General features: G+C 36.5%; 1 protein-coding gene across 1 annotated transcript in view; it reads left to right on the top strand.

The window, feature by feature from the left end:
- Positions 1-7,280: 7,280 nt before the first annotated feature.
- Positions 7,281-18,264, top strand: part of C1H16orf87 (chromosome 1 C16orf87 homolog) — a 149,491-nt gene continuing 138,507 nt past the window's right edge. Inside the window, exon 1 of the mRNA XM_053701908.1 lies at positions 7,281-7,436. Within this exon, the coding sequence (XP_053557883.1) occupies positions 7,365-7,436 (72 nt within the window). The 5' untranslated portion in view covers positions 7,281-7,364. The remainder of the gene's footprint in view (positions 7,437-18,264) is intronic.

Raw genomic sequence — 18,264 nt, 5'->3', positions numbered from 1 at the left:
AGCCCTTCTCGTCATGCAGGGGGATAGCCGATTTAACAATGTTCTCGGGGCCTAGTGGGTGGCACTCCCAGGCTTCATGGGATCGCCGGTAAAGTGACTACGTAAGTACGCAGTGACGTCACAAAGGGGGCTGAACAAGCATACATACCAGTAGCTGCAAGGGAACTGGATGCAGGGAAGGATTTTCAAACCCCACTATCTCAGTTCCATTAGCAGCTACAAACCTCCAAGACACCGCATTTGAAAATAATGGTGGTCTTGGAGCAGTACCACACAAGAGATCTTTTAAAATAAAGTTAAAAAAACACACAGGGATTTGCTTGGTATTATTTCATTTTATGCACAATAAAAAAACTGGTATGTCTAGAGACGCCTAATAAAGTTTATTTTATAGTAGAGAAGTCCCTCTCTTAAAAATAACATAATTTATGTAAGAACTTACCTGATAAATTCATTTCTTTCATATTGGCAAGAGTCCATTAGCTAGTGACATATGGGATATACAATCCTACCAGGAGGGGCAAAGTTTCCCAAACCTCAAAATGCCTATAAATACACCCCTCACCACACCCACAAATCAGTTTAACGAATAGCCAAGTAGTGGAGTGATAAAGAAAGGAGTAGAAAGCATTGACAAAGGAAATTTGGAAATAATTGTGCTTTATACAAAAAATCATAACCACCATAAAAAGGGTGGGCCTCATGGACTCTTGCCAATATGAAAGAAATGAATTTATCAGGTAAGTTCTTACATAAATTATGTTTTCTTTCATGTAATTGGCAAGAGTCCATGAGCTAGTGACATATGGGATATCAATACCCAATATGTGGATCTCCACTCAAGAGTCACTAGAGAGGGAGGGAATAAAAATAAAAACAGCCATATTCCACTGAAAAAATTAGTCCACAACCCAAAAAATAAGTTTATTTTCATTTTTAAAAGAAAAAACTTAAATCAAAAGCAGAAGAATCAAACTGAAACAGCTGCCTGAAGAACTTTTCTACCAAAAACTGCTTCCGAAGAAGCAAATACATCAAAATGGTAGAATTTAGTAAATGTATGCAAAGAGGACCAAGTTGCCGCTTTGCAAATCTGATCAACTGAAGCTTCATTCTTAAAAGCCCACGAAGTGGAGACTGATCTAGTAGAATGAGCTGTAATTCTCTGAGGCGGGGCCTGACCCGACCCCAAATAAGCTTGATGAATCAAAAGTTTCAATCAAGAAGCCAAGGAAATACCAGAAGCCTTCTGACCTTTCCTAGGACCAGAAAATAAAACAAATAGACTGGAAGTCTTCCTGAAATCTTTAGTAGCTTCCACATAATATTTCAAAGCTCTTACCACATCCAAAGAATGTAAGGATCTTTCCAAATAATTCTTAGGATTAGGACACAAGGAAGGGACAACAATTTCTCTACTAATGTTGTTAGAATTCACAACCTTAGGTAAAAATTGAAAAGAAGTCTGCATAACTGCCTTATCCTGATGAAAAATCAGAAAAGGAGACTCACAAGAAAGAGCAGATAACTCAGAAACTCTTCTAGCAGAAGAGATGGCCAAAAGGAACAACACTTTCCAAGAAAGTAGTTTAATGTCCAAAAAATGCATAGGTTCAAATGGAGGAGCCTGTAAAGCCTTCAGAACCAAATTAAGACTCCAAGGAAGAGAGATTGATTTAATGACAGGCTTAATACGAACTAAAGCCTGTACAAAACAGTGTATATCAGGAAGTATAGCAATCATTCTGTGAAATAAAACAGAAAGAGCAGAGATTTGTCCTTTCATGGAACTTGCAGACAAACCCTTATCCAAACCATCCTGAAGAAACTGTAAAATTATAGGAATTCTTAAAGAATGCCAGGAGAATTTATCAGAAGAACACCATGAAATGTAAGTCTTCCAAACGCTATAATAAATCTTTCTAGAGACAGATTTACGAGCTTGTAACATAGTATTAATCACTGAGTCAGAGAAACCTCTATGACTTAGTACTAAGCGTTCAATTTCCATACCTTCAAATTTAATGATTTGAGATCCTGATGGAAAAACAGACCTTGAGATAGTAGGTCTGGCCGTAACGGAAGTGGCCAAGGCGGGCAACTGGACATCCGAACCAGATCCGCAAACCAAAACCTGTGTGGCCATGCTGGAGCCACCAGCAACACAAATGATTGTTCCATGATGATTCTGGAGATAACTCTTGGAAGGAGAACTAGAGGCGGGAAAATATAAGCAGGATGATAACACCAAGGAAGTGTCAGCGCATCCACTGCTTCCGCCTGAACATCCCTGGACCTGGACAGGTATCTGGGAAGTTTCTTGTTTAGATGAGAGGCCATGAGATCTATCTCTGGAAGACCCCACATCTGAACAATCTGAGAAAACACATCTGGATGGAGAGACCACTCCCCTGGATGTAAAGTCTGGCGGCTGAGATAATCCGCCTCCGCCCAAGTAAGTATCCAAGATATTTCTTTCATAGCTTTGGGAATGTGAGTCCCACCCTGATGATTGACATATGCCACTGTTGTGATATTGTCTGTCTGAAAACAAATGAACTGTTCTCTCTTTAACAGAGGCCAAAACTGAAGAGCTCTGAGAATTGTTCTAAAATATTTATTGGTAATCTCACCTCTTGAGATTTCCAAACCCCTTGTGCTGTCAGAGATCCCCAAACAGCTCCCCAACCTGAAAGACTTGCATCTGTTGTGATCACAGTCCAGGTTGTCCGAACAAAAGAAGCCCCTTGAACTAAACAATGGTGATCTATCCACCATGTCAGAGAGTGTCGTACATTTGGATTTAAGGATATTAATTGTGATATATTTGTATAATCCCTGCACCACTGATTCAGCATACAAAGCTGTAGAGGTCTCATGTGAAAACGAGTAAAGGGGATTGCATCCAATGCTGCAGTCATGAGACCTAAAACTTCCATGCACAAAGCCACTGAAGGGAATGACTGAGACTGAAGATGCCGGCAGGCTGCAACAAATTTTAAACGTCTCTTGTCTGTTAGAGACAGAGTCATGGACACTGAATCTATCTGGAAACCTAAAAAGGTGACCCTTGTCTGAGGAATCAAGAAACTTTTTGGTAAATTGATCCTCCAACCATGTTTCCGAAGAAACAACACTAGTTGATTTGTGTGAGATTCTGCAGTACGTAAAGACTGAGCTAGTACCAAGATATCGTCCAAATAAGGAAACACTGCAATACCCTGTTCTCTGATTACAGAGAGTAGGGCACCCAGAACCTTCGAAAAGATTCTTGAAGCTGTTGCTAGGCCAAATGGAAGAGCAACAAATTGGTAATGAATCGGAATATGAAGTTATGCATCCTGCAAGTCTATTGTGGACATATAATGTCTTAGCTGCACAAAAGGCAGAATAGTCCTTATAGTCACCATCTTGAAAGTTGGTACTCTTACATAACGATTCAAAATTTTCAGATCCAGCACTGGTCTGAATAAATTTTCCTTCTTTGGGACAATGAATAGATTTGAATAAAACCCCAAACTTTGTTCCTGAAGAGGAACTGGCATGATTACCCCTGAAGACTCCAGGTCTGAAACACTCTTCAGGAAAGCCTGAGCTTTTACTGGATTTGCTGGGATACGTGAGAGAAAAAATCTTCTCACAGGAGGTCTTACTCTGAATCCTAATTGATACCCTTGAGAGACAATGCTCTGAATCTATTGATTTTGGACAGATTTTATCCAAATATCCTTGAAAAACCTTAATCTGCCCCTACCAGCTGAGCTGGAATGAAGGCCGCACCTTGATTTATTCCAATTTGAGGAAGGCTTCCAATTGGAAGCAGATTCCTTGGGGGGAGGATTAACTTTTTGTTCCTTATTCTGACGAAAGGAACGAAAACGATTAGAAGCCTTAGATTTATCCTTAGGTTTTTTTATCCTGAGGCAGAAAAACTCCCTTTCTACCAGTGAGAGCTGAAATAATAGAATCCAACTGAGAACCAAATAAATTATTACCTTGGAAAGAAAGAGATAGTAATCTAGATTTAGATGTCATATCAGCATTCCAAGATTTAAGCCACAAAGCTCTTCTAGCTAATATAGCTAAAGACATGGATCTAACATCAATTTTGATAATATCAAAAATGGCATCACAAATAAAATGATTAGCATATTGCAGTAAGCGAATGATGCTAGATAAGTCAGAATCCAATTCCTGTTGCGCTAAATTCTCCAACCAGAAAGTTGATGCAGCCGCAACATCAGCCAAAGAAATTGCAGGTCTAAGAAGATGACCTGAATATAAATAGGCCTTCCTTAGATAAGATTCAAGCTTCCTATCTAAAGGATCCTTAAAGGAAGTACTATCTTCCATAGGAATAGTGGTACGTTTAGCAAGAGTAGAAATAGCCCCATCAACTTTGGGGATTTTTTCCCAAAACTCTATAGATTTTGCTGGTAAAGGATACAATTTTTTAAACCTTGAAGAAGGAATAAAAGAAGTACCTGGCTTATTCCATTCCTTAGAAATCATATCAGAAATAGCCTCAGGAATAGGAAAAACCCCTGGAGAACCACAGGAGGTTTAAAAACAGCATTTAAACGTTTATCAGACTGAACGTCAAGAGGACTGGTTACCTCAATATCCAAAGTAATTAACACTTCTTTTAATAAAGAACGCATATACTCTATTTTAAATAAATAAGTAGATTTGTCAATGTCTGAGGAAGGATCTTCTGTATCAGATAGATCCTCATCAGAAGAGGATAAATTATTATGTTGTTGGTCATTTGAAATTTCATCAACTAAATGAGAAGTTTTAAAAGACCTTTTAGGTTTATTAGAAGGTGGAAATGCAGACAAAGCCTTCAAGATAGAATTAGAAACAAATTCTTTAAAATTTACAGGTATATCATGCACATTAGAAGTTGAAGGAACTGCAACTGGCAATGTACTATTACTGATGGTTACACTATCTGCATGTAAAAGTTTATCATGACAACTATTACAAATGACATTCGGCAAAATAATTTCAACAATTTTACAACAAATGCACTTAGCTTTCGTAGAACCGATGTCAGGCAGCAATGTTCCAGCAGAAACTTCTGAGGCAGGATCAGATTGAGACATCTTGCAAAATGTAAGAGAAAAAACAACATATAAAGCAAAATTATCTATTTCCTTAGATGACAGTTTCAGGAATGGGAAAAAATGCAAATAGCATAGGCCTCTGATAGAGAAAAAAGCAAGAGGCAAACATCAATGGGGTATTGAAATAATGAAAAAGTTTGGCGCCAAAAATAACCGGAAATGACACACTCGCGTCACTAATGACGCAACCGTGTGAAAGGTCTCAGCGTCAAGTATGACGCCGGAAATGACGATGCTGCGTCATAGATGTATTTTTCCACGCCAAAAATATTTTCGCGCCAAGAATGACGCAATAAAGTTTAGCATTTGACGCACCCGCGGGCCTAATGCCGCCCGCAATTTGCAAGAAGTAGACAATTGAAAAAAGGCTAAACCCCAGGTAAGAAAAAAAAAATCTTTAAAAGATGTTAATATTTCCCAAATATGAAACTGACAGTCTGCAGAAGGAAATACATGAACCTGACTCAAGGCAAATATAAGTACAATACATATATTTAGAACTTTATATAAATGCATAAGGTGCCAAACCATAGCTGAGGTGTCTTAAGTAATAAAAAAACATACTTATCAAAAGACACCCATCCACATATAGCAGATAGCCAAACCAATACTGAAACAGTTATCAGTAGAGGTAATGGTAAATTGAGAGTATATCGTCGATCTGAAAAGGGAGGTAGGAGATGAATTTCTACGACCTATAACAGAGAACCAATGAAATAGACCCCCGTTAGGGAAATCATCGTATTCAATAAGTGATACTCCCTTCACGTCCCTCTGACATTCGCTGTACTCTGAGAGGAATCGGGCTTCAACAATGCTGAGAAGCACATATCAACGTAGAAATCTAGCACAAACTTACTTCACCACCTCCATAGGAGGCAAAGTTTGTAAAACTGAATTGTGGGTGTGGTGAGGGGTGCATTTATAGGCATTTTGAGGTTTGGGAAACTTTGCCCCTCCTGGTAGGATTGTATATCCTATGTCACTAGCTCATGGACTCTTGCCAATTACATGAAAGAAATATGAATTTTGTCTGTATAGTCAGGTGATCACTGTGGTAACAATAAACCCCTTGCACGAAAAAAAAAAAATACACTTTTTTTTTACAGTTTTTTGCTGCAGCTATCACATGCCATGAAATATAAATATAATGGTTTACTGTGAATTTGCTGGGCCTGCTGAAAAAAAACCCCAATATATAATGTGTGTGGGTCGCTTAATGAAATTTGACTTAATTTTTAAATGTAGGTACCAAAAAAAACTCAAAATTGTCTCATCACTGAGCTGTAAATAAATCTTAGCAGAGAAAGGGTTAAGCATTAGCGTGCGTAACAACTGATTCCCTTCTGTTGTTAAAGGGATATGAAACCCATTTTTTTTCTTTCATGATTCAGATAGAGCATGCAATTTTAAGCAAATTTCTAATTTACTTATATTATTTTTTCTTTGTTTTCTTGGTATCTTTATTTGAAAAACAGGAATGTAAACTAAAGTAGCCGGACCATTTTTGGTTCAGAACCTGGGTAGCGCTTGTACATTTAGCCACTAATCGGCAAGCGCTACCCAAGTGCTGAACCAAAAATGGACTGTCTCCTAAGCTTTACATCTCTGCATTTCAAATATAGATATCCAGAGAACAAAGAAAAATTGATAATAGTACTGTAAAGTTGCTTAAAATTGCATGCCCTATCTGAATCACGAAATACAAATATGTTTGTTTCATATCCTTTTGAATATAATCATGTAATTAATACATACTAGGCTAATACTGAAACTTTCTATAAATAAAAAAGAAATTACTCCATGTATGATGTGCATACACATATTTATATTCGGTTAATAGCAGTTTCTTTTTTCTTTGCCTGTGTTGTTGGTAAAAAAAAATTGCCCCCTCTAGTAAATTAAGACGTGACATCCATTCTCTGTTACATCAAATAACTTGGCCCTGACCTTGCCCCACCTACTCATTGGCGGAACAGATACCCACCCTACATTACACCCATAATGACATGCTACAATACAATAGGTGGGTTTTAGGGATGGGCGGGGTTTTAGCTGTTGATTGGTTTCGGACGTCGTCGGTTTCGTTTTGTACCTTCCAAAAGGAGGGGCTAAAGTGCTGATGAGCATGATGTGTAATGTTGTAGCGCGCAGTCACTGGCTGGGGGCGCGCCTGTAGTGGGAGCGCGCTGGCTGGGAGTAGAGCGCGCTGGCTGGGAGTAGAGCGCGCATGGCATGTCAGACTCAGCAGTTAGGGCCAGGAAAGTGAAGATGGCTACCAAATCCTGCCCGCATTGTGACCAACAGGTGAGGATTATCCAGCACACGTCAGGCTGGACTAATGCCCAGTCTGTTGTATGAATGGGTCAGCAATACGTGGCAGACCCCAAAGTCTAATAATTATTGCTAATGAGATGGTTAATGTATGTCTAAATATTACTCTATAGCTTTCAAAGGGTTAATATTAACTTTGAAAAAATGGGATATCAAATGGTGAAAACACCGTCCAGGTTTATTTCTATATGGTGTTGGTGTATTATTATTCGTCTTTATTTTACAAAATAGAGGCAATTTCTAAGTTCATGTCTTTGGTATATTACTCTTCCTAGCTAATAAATGGTTAAAATTTATATTATCGTAATTAACTGGTAATGACCTCATATAAGCTTCTTCGGTCCTAAATGGTTTAATACAGAAAGAGATTTCCATGTATTTTATATATTGTCCTGTTTTAAATTAGGTATAATTATAGAAGTAACATTAATCAATGTGCTCCTTGTATTTTGTGATTCATTATGAATTTAGAAACGTACTACAGTGATTAAACTCTTTCTAGACATGAATGGAAACCAATACAGTATTCACTTATTTAAAAATATAGGCTTCTGTTTTTAATTAATTGTCTGTGTTTCACAATAGGGTTAACGTTGAGTAGCAATGCAATAGTTTATGGTATATTTCTTTTAAATTCGTTGTAAAATCCATTAGATCTATTTTTATTTGTTTTGTTATTGTAATATAAATATTAAAATATTCATTATGTTTCAAACTCTGTATAGCTAATGGTGTAAAACATTTTTTATATATATATATAGTACATGGCTGAAGTACTGTTATGTTTGAATAATTCATCTTAATTATATTATTGTGTTATAGAATATATTTTTTTTTTTTTTAAATTTGTAGTTGATGTTTAATACTTGATGAATGTTGTAGATCTGCATATATTTTCCCAATGTTCATCTTTCTTCCTCTTTCAGTTACAAAGGTTTTCATTTCACATAAGAGGTGTGTTCATGTTTTCTAAACCTTTCTGAAACTGTATCATTTTTGCACAGTTTAGTTAAAGGGACACTGAACCCAAAATTTTTCTTATGTGATTCAGGTAGAGCATGACATTTTAAGAAACTTTCTAATTTACTCCAATTATCAAATTTTCTTCATTCTCTTGGTATCTTTATTTAAAATGCAAGAATGTAAGTTTAGATGCCGGCCCATTTTTGGTGAACAACCTGGGTTGTCCTTGCTGATTGGTGGATAAATTCATCCACCAATAAAAAAGTGCTGTCCAGAGGACTGAACCTAAAAAAAAGCTTAGATGCCTTCTATTTCAAATAAAGATAGCAAAAGAACAAAGAAAATTTCATAATAGGAGTGAATTAGAAAGTTGCTTAAAATTGCATGCTCTATCTGAATCACAAAAGAAAAAAATTGGGTTCAGTTTCCCTTTAAAGTAAAGGCAAACTGTAGCTATATTTTAAGCCTCTAAGCATTCTAATAGTCAATAACGTAGTCGCTAACTTTATTTTTATGCTATACTTTAGATGCAATCTAACCTTTATTTTTCCTACTGTTTATTTGCTAACTCCGCCCCCATGTCACTTCCGTGTTTCTCTGTTTCATGTCAGAGAGCGGTCCCATCCGCTCTCTACGTCAGGTAAAAGCGCGTTCACGAAGTAGATTTCGTCTGCGCATGCGCAACTTGCCGACTATACAAAGTATTCATTGATCAAAAGTATCAATGCAATGCTTATTCTGAGATTCACAGATGAATAGTAAGACAGGTCGCTCAGAGCATGCGCGTCTCACAAACGAGCACGGGTGGAACTACGATTATTCCAGTAAAACACATGCGCTCAGGAATCTAGTGACGTAGGAATGGAAGGGTTGACCCCCCCGGGGGGAAAGCTAATTGGACATTAATATAAATCTACACTGTCAATCAACTATTCCAAAATGGCGTGCGGAGGAAAGATTTGTGTCGGGTGAATACTTCTAAGGTAGAAATAGAAGTAATTAGAATAACGATGAATGAAACTTATGCTAATTTTTTATTCTATGTAAGATAGCGCTAACTAGTGGGCTCAACTTTACCTTACCTTTTAATCCAAAAGCTGTCTCTAATTTAATGTCCCCTTTGTTTTAATAAATAAATACATGAATTTAAATAAAATATGAACAATAGGAGAGGGGAAACTGTTTTGAATGAATGCCACTGCATTATTTAGATGTTAATAAAAAGGCATTATTTTAGTGAAACCTTAAACTCAATATTTTGAGGACCTATGTTGAGTGTAAAAGGTTTAACCTCTTTTAAACTAGTCATCTGCAGTAGCCACCGGTATATAACTTTTTTTATTATTGGGTTTTATTCCAATATAATCTGTTAATGACCAGTACAAATCAGACTCTTTGTTTCTTTGTTTTAAAACCACACACTGGTATATTTCGATAAACTTTATTTTTAAAACATTGCCTTTTTATTTTCTTTGTTATAAGTTGTGCAGTTAGAAAATCTGTGGTGCTTATTCACACTCATCTAAAATCAAGCTCTCTCCTTTGTGCAAGCTCTTCATGTAGGGAAGAATTGCCTACTTGTAAACAGCACCACACCAATTTCTTATTGTTTGCATCAATATTTATATTCAGTCCAGTTCTATCGGAGGGATGGCTGTATACTTGCACAGCCTAGTGCAGATGAGTATAATATCCCAGAGGGAGAAAAGTACAAGGGTGAAAGGCTGTCATGTGAAGCTGTTATATAAAAGGCTTCTTTCTCCCAATTGCAAGGAAGTAATAATTGACAGAATAACTTATGTATGTAAAATCCTTACTGGAAAGTTGGTAATTACAACAGGGGATTGTGAAAAAACAAATTATATGTTATTCAGGAAGTTGCTCTAAATATAGGATTGCAAACTGGCCTTTTACAGCAGAAATAGGGGCCAAGTGGGTCTGAAAAAGACTGTAATATAGATTATTTTTTTATTTTTTTTTTAATTTGAATAATTGAGACTGCTTAACTGATTATCTGATTTTGAAAATTAGTGGTTGACAATAATCTATAATGCAAGAGCATGTGACAAAATTTAGAATACAAAGGAGATTCATTTTTAATGCCTTTAATATGTGTTTTAGAGCTGGCTGTACATTTCACTAAGACCTCAATAAGATGCAGGCTTCTTTGATTCCGTGAAACCATGCGAGGGAATCAAAAAGATGGCTTAGTAGGGAGAGAGGAAGATGATTCATTGGTGAATAAAAAATGAGCTCTGAAACAGTCAGTGGATTTGTGATGGGAGAATCAGCCTCGGTTATTAAATATAAGGATGGACATTTTTTTTTTCTTTTCTAAAATATTACATGGTTTTTTGTTTCTCACACACTTTTATGTCTACAGCAGGTATTGTTAATTACAACAGATGCTGAAAATTTAAAGTAAATGGATTCAGTAACCCTTTTAGCTTCATTTGATTCCATATAGTAACTCAATTTATTTTATCCTGCCTGGAGCTAAAATAGGTGAAAATACAACAGACAGATGTGATTTTGTAGGTAATTTATACATGTACTAGTGACTTTTGGAACAAAGAAATATATAATCGTATAGTAATTCCAAATATAAACATTTTAGTGCTTAGAGATAAGATAGGGAAGCATTTGAGTGAAAAGATAACTAGATCAGACTGCCCTGCAAGCTCAGCCTATTTCGATGGGCTGTGGTTTCAAAGAGCAAATCCAGCTATTTCTTTTGCAAAAAGAAGCATAAATTTGCAATTTCTCATACATTTTATATGCTGCAGCTGGTATAACAAGTCATGGGGAACATATTTAGGGAAAATTACTTTACAGTTAACTGTCCCTTTTTAAAGTCACTTTTACAGTAGGATATGGCCGATTTGAGGTTAAATATCATTTTTCTTTTTACATGGGAGTGTTAATGTGATATTTTCTAGTCTTTTTACAAATGAGGTGCATAACTTTTAGGCTTTTTTTTTTTTTTTTTTTGCTTTGTAGTAAATTGTCCCTTTTTTAATGGGTATATTAGATTAAACTAATGGTTGAGTTAGTTTTGTGTAAATGTTCAAGACATGTTTTGTAACTGGCAGCCAAAAGCTCACTGTTTTGTAGGTATGCAGTGGTCAAAGGTGAATTGTTTATTTAAAAAAAAAAAATTGTGCTTATCCCATGCTCCCTAGAGAGCCCAAAAAGCAAATGCTGCAAACCAAATAGGATAAAGATGGCCGCTCGTGCCGTTTTTCTCTTTTTGGAGCCGCATTTATTCTTGTGAAAGTCCGGCAACCCTACTGCAAATCATATAGCTGGATTAGGCAATTTGCAACGTTTTGTAAATTTATGATGTTACAGATTTTACTTTTTGGCATCTCTAGGGAGCAAATTTTAAAAAACAAACAAAAAAAAACCTTTTATTTAATACCAACAATGTGTACAACGCACAGAAAAAAAGACATAGAAGATAAATACATAAATTAGACGCCACGCAGGGCGCACCGAAAAAAAAAGAGCATAAGAATATACACCATGTTCATTCTCCTTTAACCGGAGATCAGTATCAATTCTTTTCAGTGTACACATTGTAGGAAGTTTTATATTTTAACCATCAAGGACAAAAGGAAAAAAATACAGAACAAGAGAAATACCATATTGTAAGATGATAAATTACAATGCAAGTAAACATTTTCTATTAGTAAGAGTTCTCTTGTTATGATGACACAAGTAATATGTGTCCATTATTGTTTTAATCCTCCCCTCTCTACTCCTCAAAGAGCCCTTCATGAGCCTACCAAATTCCCAGTAAAATTAGGTCTGAATTCCTGAATTGGAAAATCATAATATCCTGTTCTTCCTTAAAGAGTGATTGGATAAAAATTTACCATTTCCCAAAAAAAGAGCTTACTTTTGAGTCTAAATTAGTGGCTGTATCTTTCTGTTCAATTATACATTTTTTGATAAAACTTACAATTTTTGTAAATTTGGGTATTGTCTTATCTTTCCATTAATGAAAGATGAGGCTTCTTATGCACAAAATACAAGTTAATAAATTTATTATTAGGCATAGCATTATTATAGGGAAGGAGGAGGGTTATATTATGCTTGGAAAAAGTAAAAAAAAAATACATTTTAAGAACTGTCTTAATTCAGTATTGTACTTTTAACCACAGTTGCTTTATTTTCGGGCAATCCCATAACTTATTATTATTTATTTATGAAGCGCCATCATATTCCGCAGCGCTGTCCATGGATACAGTTCATTGTAAATTATGTCCTGTCTCTTAGAAGTTTTATATTGTTTTATTTAAAACGCATACAGGAGGAATCGAGGGCCCTATTCCCGTGGGAACTTACAATCTCTAGAAGGGTAGGAGGTTGAGAAACAGGTGAGGACTTCAAGTTTGAGAAAGATGTTAAAGGGACAGTCTACACCAGAATTTGTATTGTTTTAAAAGATAGATAATCCCTTTATTACCCATTTCCCAGTTTTGCATAACTAACACAGTTATAATAATATACTTTTAACCTCTGTGATTATCTTGTATCTAAGCCTTTGAAAACTGCCCCTTTTTCAGTTCTTTTGACAGACTTGCAGTCTAGCCAATCAGTGCCTGCTCCCAGATAACTTCTCGTGCACGAGCACAGTGTTATCTATATGAAATACGTGAACTAACACCCTCTAGTGGTGAAAAACTGTTAAAATGCAATCTGAAAGAGGTGGGCTTCAAGGTCTAAGAAATTAGCATATGAACTTCCTAGGTTAAACTTTCAACTAAGAATACCAAGAGAACAAAGCAAAATTGGTGATAAAAGTAAATTGGAAAATTGTTTAAAATTACATGCTCTATCTGAATCATGAAAGTTTATTTTGGCCTAGACTGTCCCTTTAATGCAGAGTTAGATGAGGGAAATGTTAGGTAAAAGAAATATTGAGTTGGGTGGCAGGCTTCTCTGAACAGAAAAGTCTTCAGAGAGCATTTAAAGGAAGAAAGATTAGGGCAAAGCCTGACAGCACGAGGGATATTGTTCCAGAGGGTAGATGCTGAACAACAGAAGTCCTGCAGTCTAGCATGAGGGGAGGTGATAGTCGCAGAAGCAAGGAGCAGGTCATTGTTGGATCTTAGTGGGTGGGCTGGAGTATACTTGTTTATTAGAGAGGATAGGTAGAGGGGAGCGGTGTTGGTGTGTGCTTTGTATGCAAGGGTGAGAATCTTGAATTTTATTCTGCTGTGTATGGGGAGCCAATGAAGGGACTCGCAGAGAGGTGCAGCAGATACAGAGCGACGGGAAAGGTGGATCAGCCTGGCAGAGGCCTTTAGGATGGATTGAAGGGGGAGAGGTGGGAAAGATGAAGGCCAGTATGTAGGTTATTGCAGTAGTCAAGTCGGGAAATAACAAGGGAGTGGATTATTTGCTTTGTGGTAGTAGCGCACAGAAAAGGTCGAATCTTGGAAATGTTGCGTAGATGCATAATATCTGCACCTAATAATTGACATTTAGGGCATTTATTAAAGTCTAGGTTATACCATTTATATCCCTTGTATGGGGTGTAATATATATATATATATATATATATATATATATATATATATATATATATATATATATATATATATATATATATATATATATATATATATATATATATATTCTTAAGATATGATTCTCTCCAAGAAGCTGATAATTTAGTTTCACGTACCCTTTTAGATATTAGAATATTTTATATCAAGAATATGGCGATTTGTTAATAAGATTACAGATATAGGTTAAATTTATCTTCTCTAATTCCCGCTAACAATCTATACCAGGGAGACATAGAGCAAAGACCATGTTGAACTAATTTAATCAAGGAGTCTAATTTTGTCCAGTTCCATCAGTATAGGGTGGTAAGATTGGAAATATAGTGTCTGATCTGAAGATAAGCAAAGAAGTCCTTATTATCTAAAGAATACTGTTCTTTCATAACAGAAAAAGATTTAACTGCATATAGGTTAAAATCCACAAATTGTGCCAGTTTGAGAAGCCCCAAGCTAGCCCATTTTTTCAAATACCTTAGTTTGGATTCCTGGAATAAATTCGGGATTCCCCATGGTAATCTGGTAATTGGAAACTGCATAATGAAGATCCAGCTTTGCAACTACCTTCTGCCAAGCAATCAAATTGTATACCGAGGCTAGATTTAACTGATCTAGGAATAGTTTTGAGATTACAATGGTGGGATATGGGTGAGTATGGGTATAGAATATTTTCCTCAAGGGCAAGCTGAGAGAAGTAATCGGACGCCCCAAGCCAGCCTACACAAAACCTCAAAATAATTATAGGGATGTTTTAAATGATATATAAAATTTTAGGGAAGGAGATAATTTTAACCCCTTAACGACACGAGTCGTACAGGGTACGTCGCACACAACCTGGTCTTTAAAGACCAGCGACGTACCCTGTACGACTTTGGGGATTAAAGCGGCTGGAAGCGATCCTGAACGCTTCCAGCCGCTTTACGGTTATTGCAGTGATGCCTTTTTCCCCCATCCGATGCAGAGAGAGCCACTCTGTGGCCCTCTCTGCACCGGCATCGATGAAAAACTGAAGAGAGAGGGGGGCGGGGGCGGGATAGTCGGGAGCGCGCGCATGCACAGGGGGTGGCGGGCGGGCGCGTGCACGGGGAGGGAGCGGGTGGGAACCGCTACACTACAGCAAATACATGCTATATGAGTGGCAGTAAGGGGGGATAAAATCCCCAACAAAAGTAAATCTAAGGGATCTGGGAGCGGGTGGGTAATTGGTCTGTGGGGGGGGGGTGAAGCTACACTACAGAAAAAAAAAAAAAAAAAAATTAAAAAAAACACATTTGTATTTGAAAACAGGGTACTGGCAGACAGCTGCCAGTAACCAAGATGGCTCCCAGTAAGGTAGAGGTGAAGGGTTAGAGAGCTGTTTGGGGGGGGATCAGGGAGGTTGGGGGCAAAGGGGGGGTCCTACACTGCTGCATATGTAAATATGCAATACAATTATTTTTTTTAAATTTTAAATATACCTTTTATTTTAGTACTGGCAGACTTTCTGCCAGTACTTAAGATGGCGGGGACAATTGTGGGGGAGGGAAGGGAGCTGTTTGGGAGGGATCAGGGGGTCTGATGTGTCAGGTGGGAGGCTGATCTCTACACTAAAGCTAAAATTAACCCTGCAAGCTCCCTAATTAACCCCTTAACTGCTAGCCATAATACACATGTGATGCGCAGCAGCATTTAGCGGCCTTATAATTACCAAAAAGCAACACCAAAGCCATATATGTCTGCTATTTCTGAACAAAGGGGATCCCAGAGAAGCATTTACAATCATTTATGCCATACTTTGAAAAGTTGTTTGTAAATAATTTCAGTGAGAAACCTAAAATTGTGAAAAATTTTACGTTTTTTTTTATTTAATCGCATTTAGCGGTGAAATGGTAGCATGAAATATACCAAGATGGGCCTAGATCAATACTTGGGGTTGTCTACTACACTACACTAAAGCTAAAATTAACCCTAGATGCTCCCTAATTAACCCCTTCACTGCTGGGCATAATACACGTGTGATGCGCAGTGGCATTTAGCGGCCTTCTAATTACCAAAAAGCAACGCCAAAGTCATATATGTCTGCTATTTCTGAACAAAGGGGATCCCAGAGAAGCATTTACAACCATTTATGCCATAATTGCACAAGTTGTTTGTAAATAATTTCAGTGAGAAACCTAAAGTTTGTGAAAATATTTGGGAAAAAGTGAACAATTTTTTTTATTTGATTGCATTTGGTGGTGAAATGGTGGCATGAAATATACCAAAATGGGCCTAGATCAATACTTTGGGATGTCTTCTAAAAAAAAATATATACATGTCAAGGGTTAATCAGGGATTCCTGAAAGATATCAGTGTTCCAATGTAACTAGCGCTAATTTTGAAAAAAAGTGGTTTGGAAATAGCAAAGTGCTACTTGTATTTATGGCCCTATAAGTTGCAAAAAAAGCAAAGAACATGTAAATATTGGGTATTTCTAAACTCAGGACAAAATCTAGAAACTATTTAGCATGGGTGTTTTTTGGTGATTGTAGATGTGTAACAGATTGTGGGGGTCAAAGTTAGAAAAAGTGTGTTTTTTTTTCCATTTTTTCCTAATATTTTATCATTTTTTTAAAGTAAATGATAAGATATGATGAAAAAAATGGTATCTTTAGAAAGTCCATTTAATGGCGAGAAAAACGGTATATAATATGTATGGGTACAGTAAATGAGTAAGAGGAAAATTACAGCTAAACACAAACACCGCAGAAATTTAAAAATAGCCTTGGTCCTTCAGGGAAAGAAATTGAAAAATGGCCTTGGTCCTTAAGGGGTTAAATAAAGCAAACCTTCCTTAAATATTTAATGGCAAATTGTGCCAATGAAGCAGGTTGTCTTTAACCTTCAAAAGTATTTTTGTAATATTCAAAGCATAAAAAGTACTCGGGTCTTGTGATATCTTAATACCCAAGAGGGAGCATAATAGTTGTGTTCTTTTTTTTTTTTACACAAAAGCAAGGGGTGTGTATTATCCATTTTTAATGTAATATTCTGATACATACATTTTTAATGTAATATTCTGATACATACATTTTTAATGTAATATTCTGATACATACATTTTTAATGTAATATTCTGATACATACATTTTTAATGTAATATTCTGATACATACATTTTTAACTAAAAATTACATCTTAAGAGCCAAAACTCTGTAGATTTTCTATTCCTCTGAATTTCTGCAAACAATTTTTATGACCTGACTATAAGCTCTGTCCCTTGAAGATTATTTTTCTTTACAGAATTTTCTTCCCTTGTAAGGAAAGCTGCATGTTTTCACTAGTCTGCTAGCGTCCAATTGTGACAAATCTCATTGTATAACTGTTTAAGCCCCCAGCTGGAGATCTTCACATATGAATCATATGCACGGCTATTTTTTCCATTTGCTGTTTTATCAACTTTTGTGACACAAGGGTTTGTATTTTAAGGCACTTATCTTAAAAATATTTATTTTTTGCTATAACCTTGCTGTGGCAAAAGTGCTTCTGTTACGTTAATCTTTGCTAAAAACAGTTCCAGTCAGGTGACGGAGAACTGTCTCCTCTTTGGCAATCTCATCTAGTGATTCATTTTTATAATCTAATTTTAATGTGTACGCTTGGGCTTCTTCAAGAAACACACAAAGCCTTCTGTGAAACTAATATACACATTACTCTCACACTCTCAACTAATATGTTCGGCAAAGTGGTAGCTAAAAACTCAGTATCCTGTCCTTTAGGCATTCACACTGTGTGTGAGGAATTCTGAGCAGCAGTATGTTTAGTTGCGCCAGTTTATTGGCTTAAAGGGATATAAAACCCAGAATTTTTCTTTCATGACTCGGTTAGAACATGCAAGTTTAAAATAATTTTTACTTTTATTATCACATTTTCCTTGGTTTCTTGTTATCCTTTGTTGAAAAGCAGGAAGGTATGCTCAGAAAAGTGAATGTGTCTGCAGTACTATATGGCAGCAGTTTTGGAGACAATTGGTTAAAAACGAGATGCTCTGTTTTGTTAAGAAAATTCTATTTTTACATAGTTTTTTAGCCCATGCTAAAATAGAAGTCTGTCTTATAAACTCTGACCCTGAAGACTCTTATAATTTCCTTTTTCTAATGAACATTTACTCATCTGAGAAGGTAAAGTGTTGCACAAGAACAGTAGCTCTTGCATCTCTCTACCCCTGAAACTAGAAGGCATAGAGCATGCTTGTGACAACAGGGCTTTTCTTTAGGAAGGGCTGGAGGTTACTAAAGGGATGGGAAAG

Source organism: Bombina bombina, chromosome 1, assembly GCF_027579735.1.
Source record: "Bombina bombina isolate aBomBom1 chromosome 1, aBomBom1.pri, whole genome shotgun sequence".
Taxonomy (NCBI): domain Eukaryota; kingdom Metazoa; phylum Chordata; class Amphibia; order Anura; family Bombinatoridae; genus Bombina; species Bombina bombina.
Note: the sequence above shows the minus strand (reverse complement) of the source record. Positions and strands in the feature narration are given on the sequence as shown.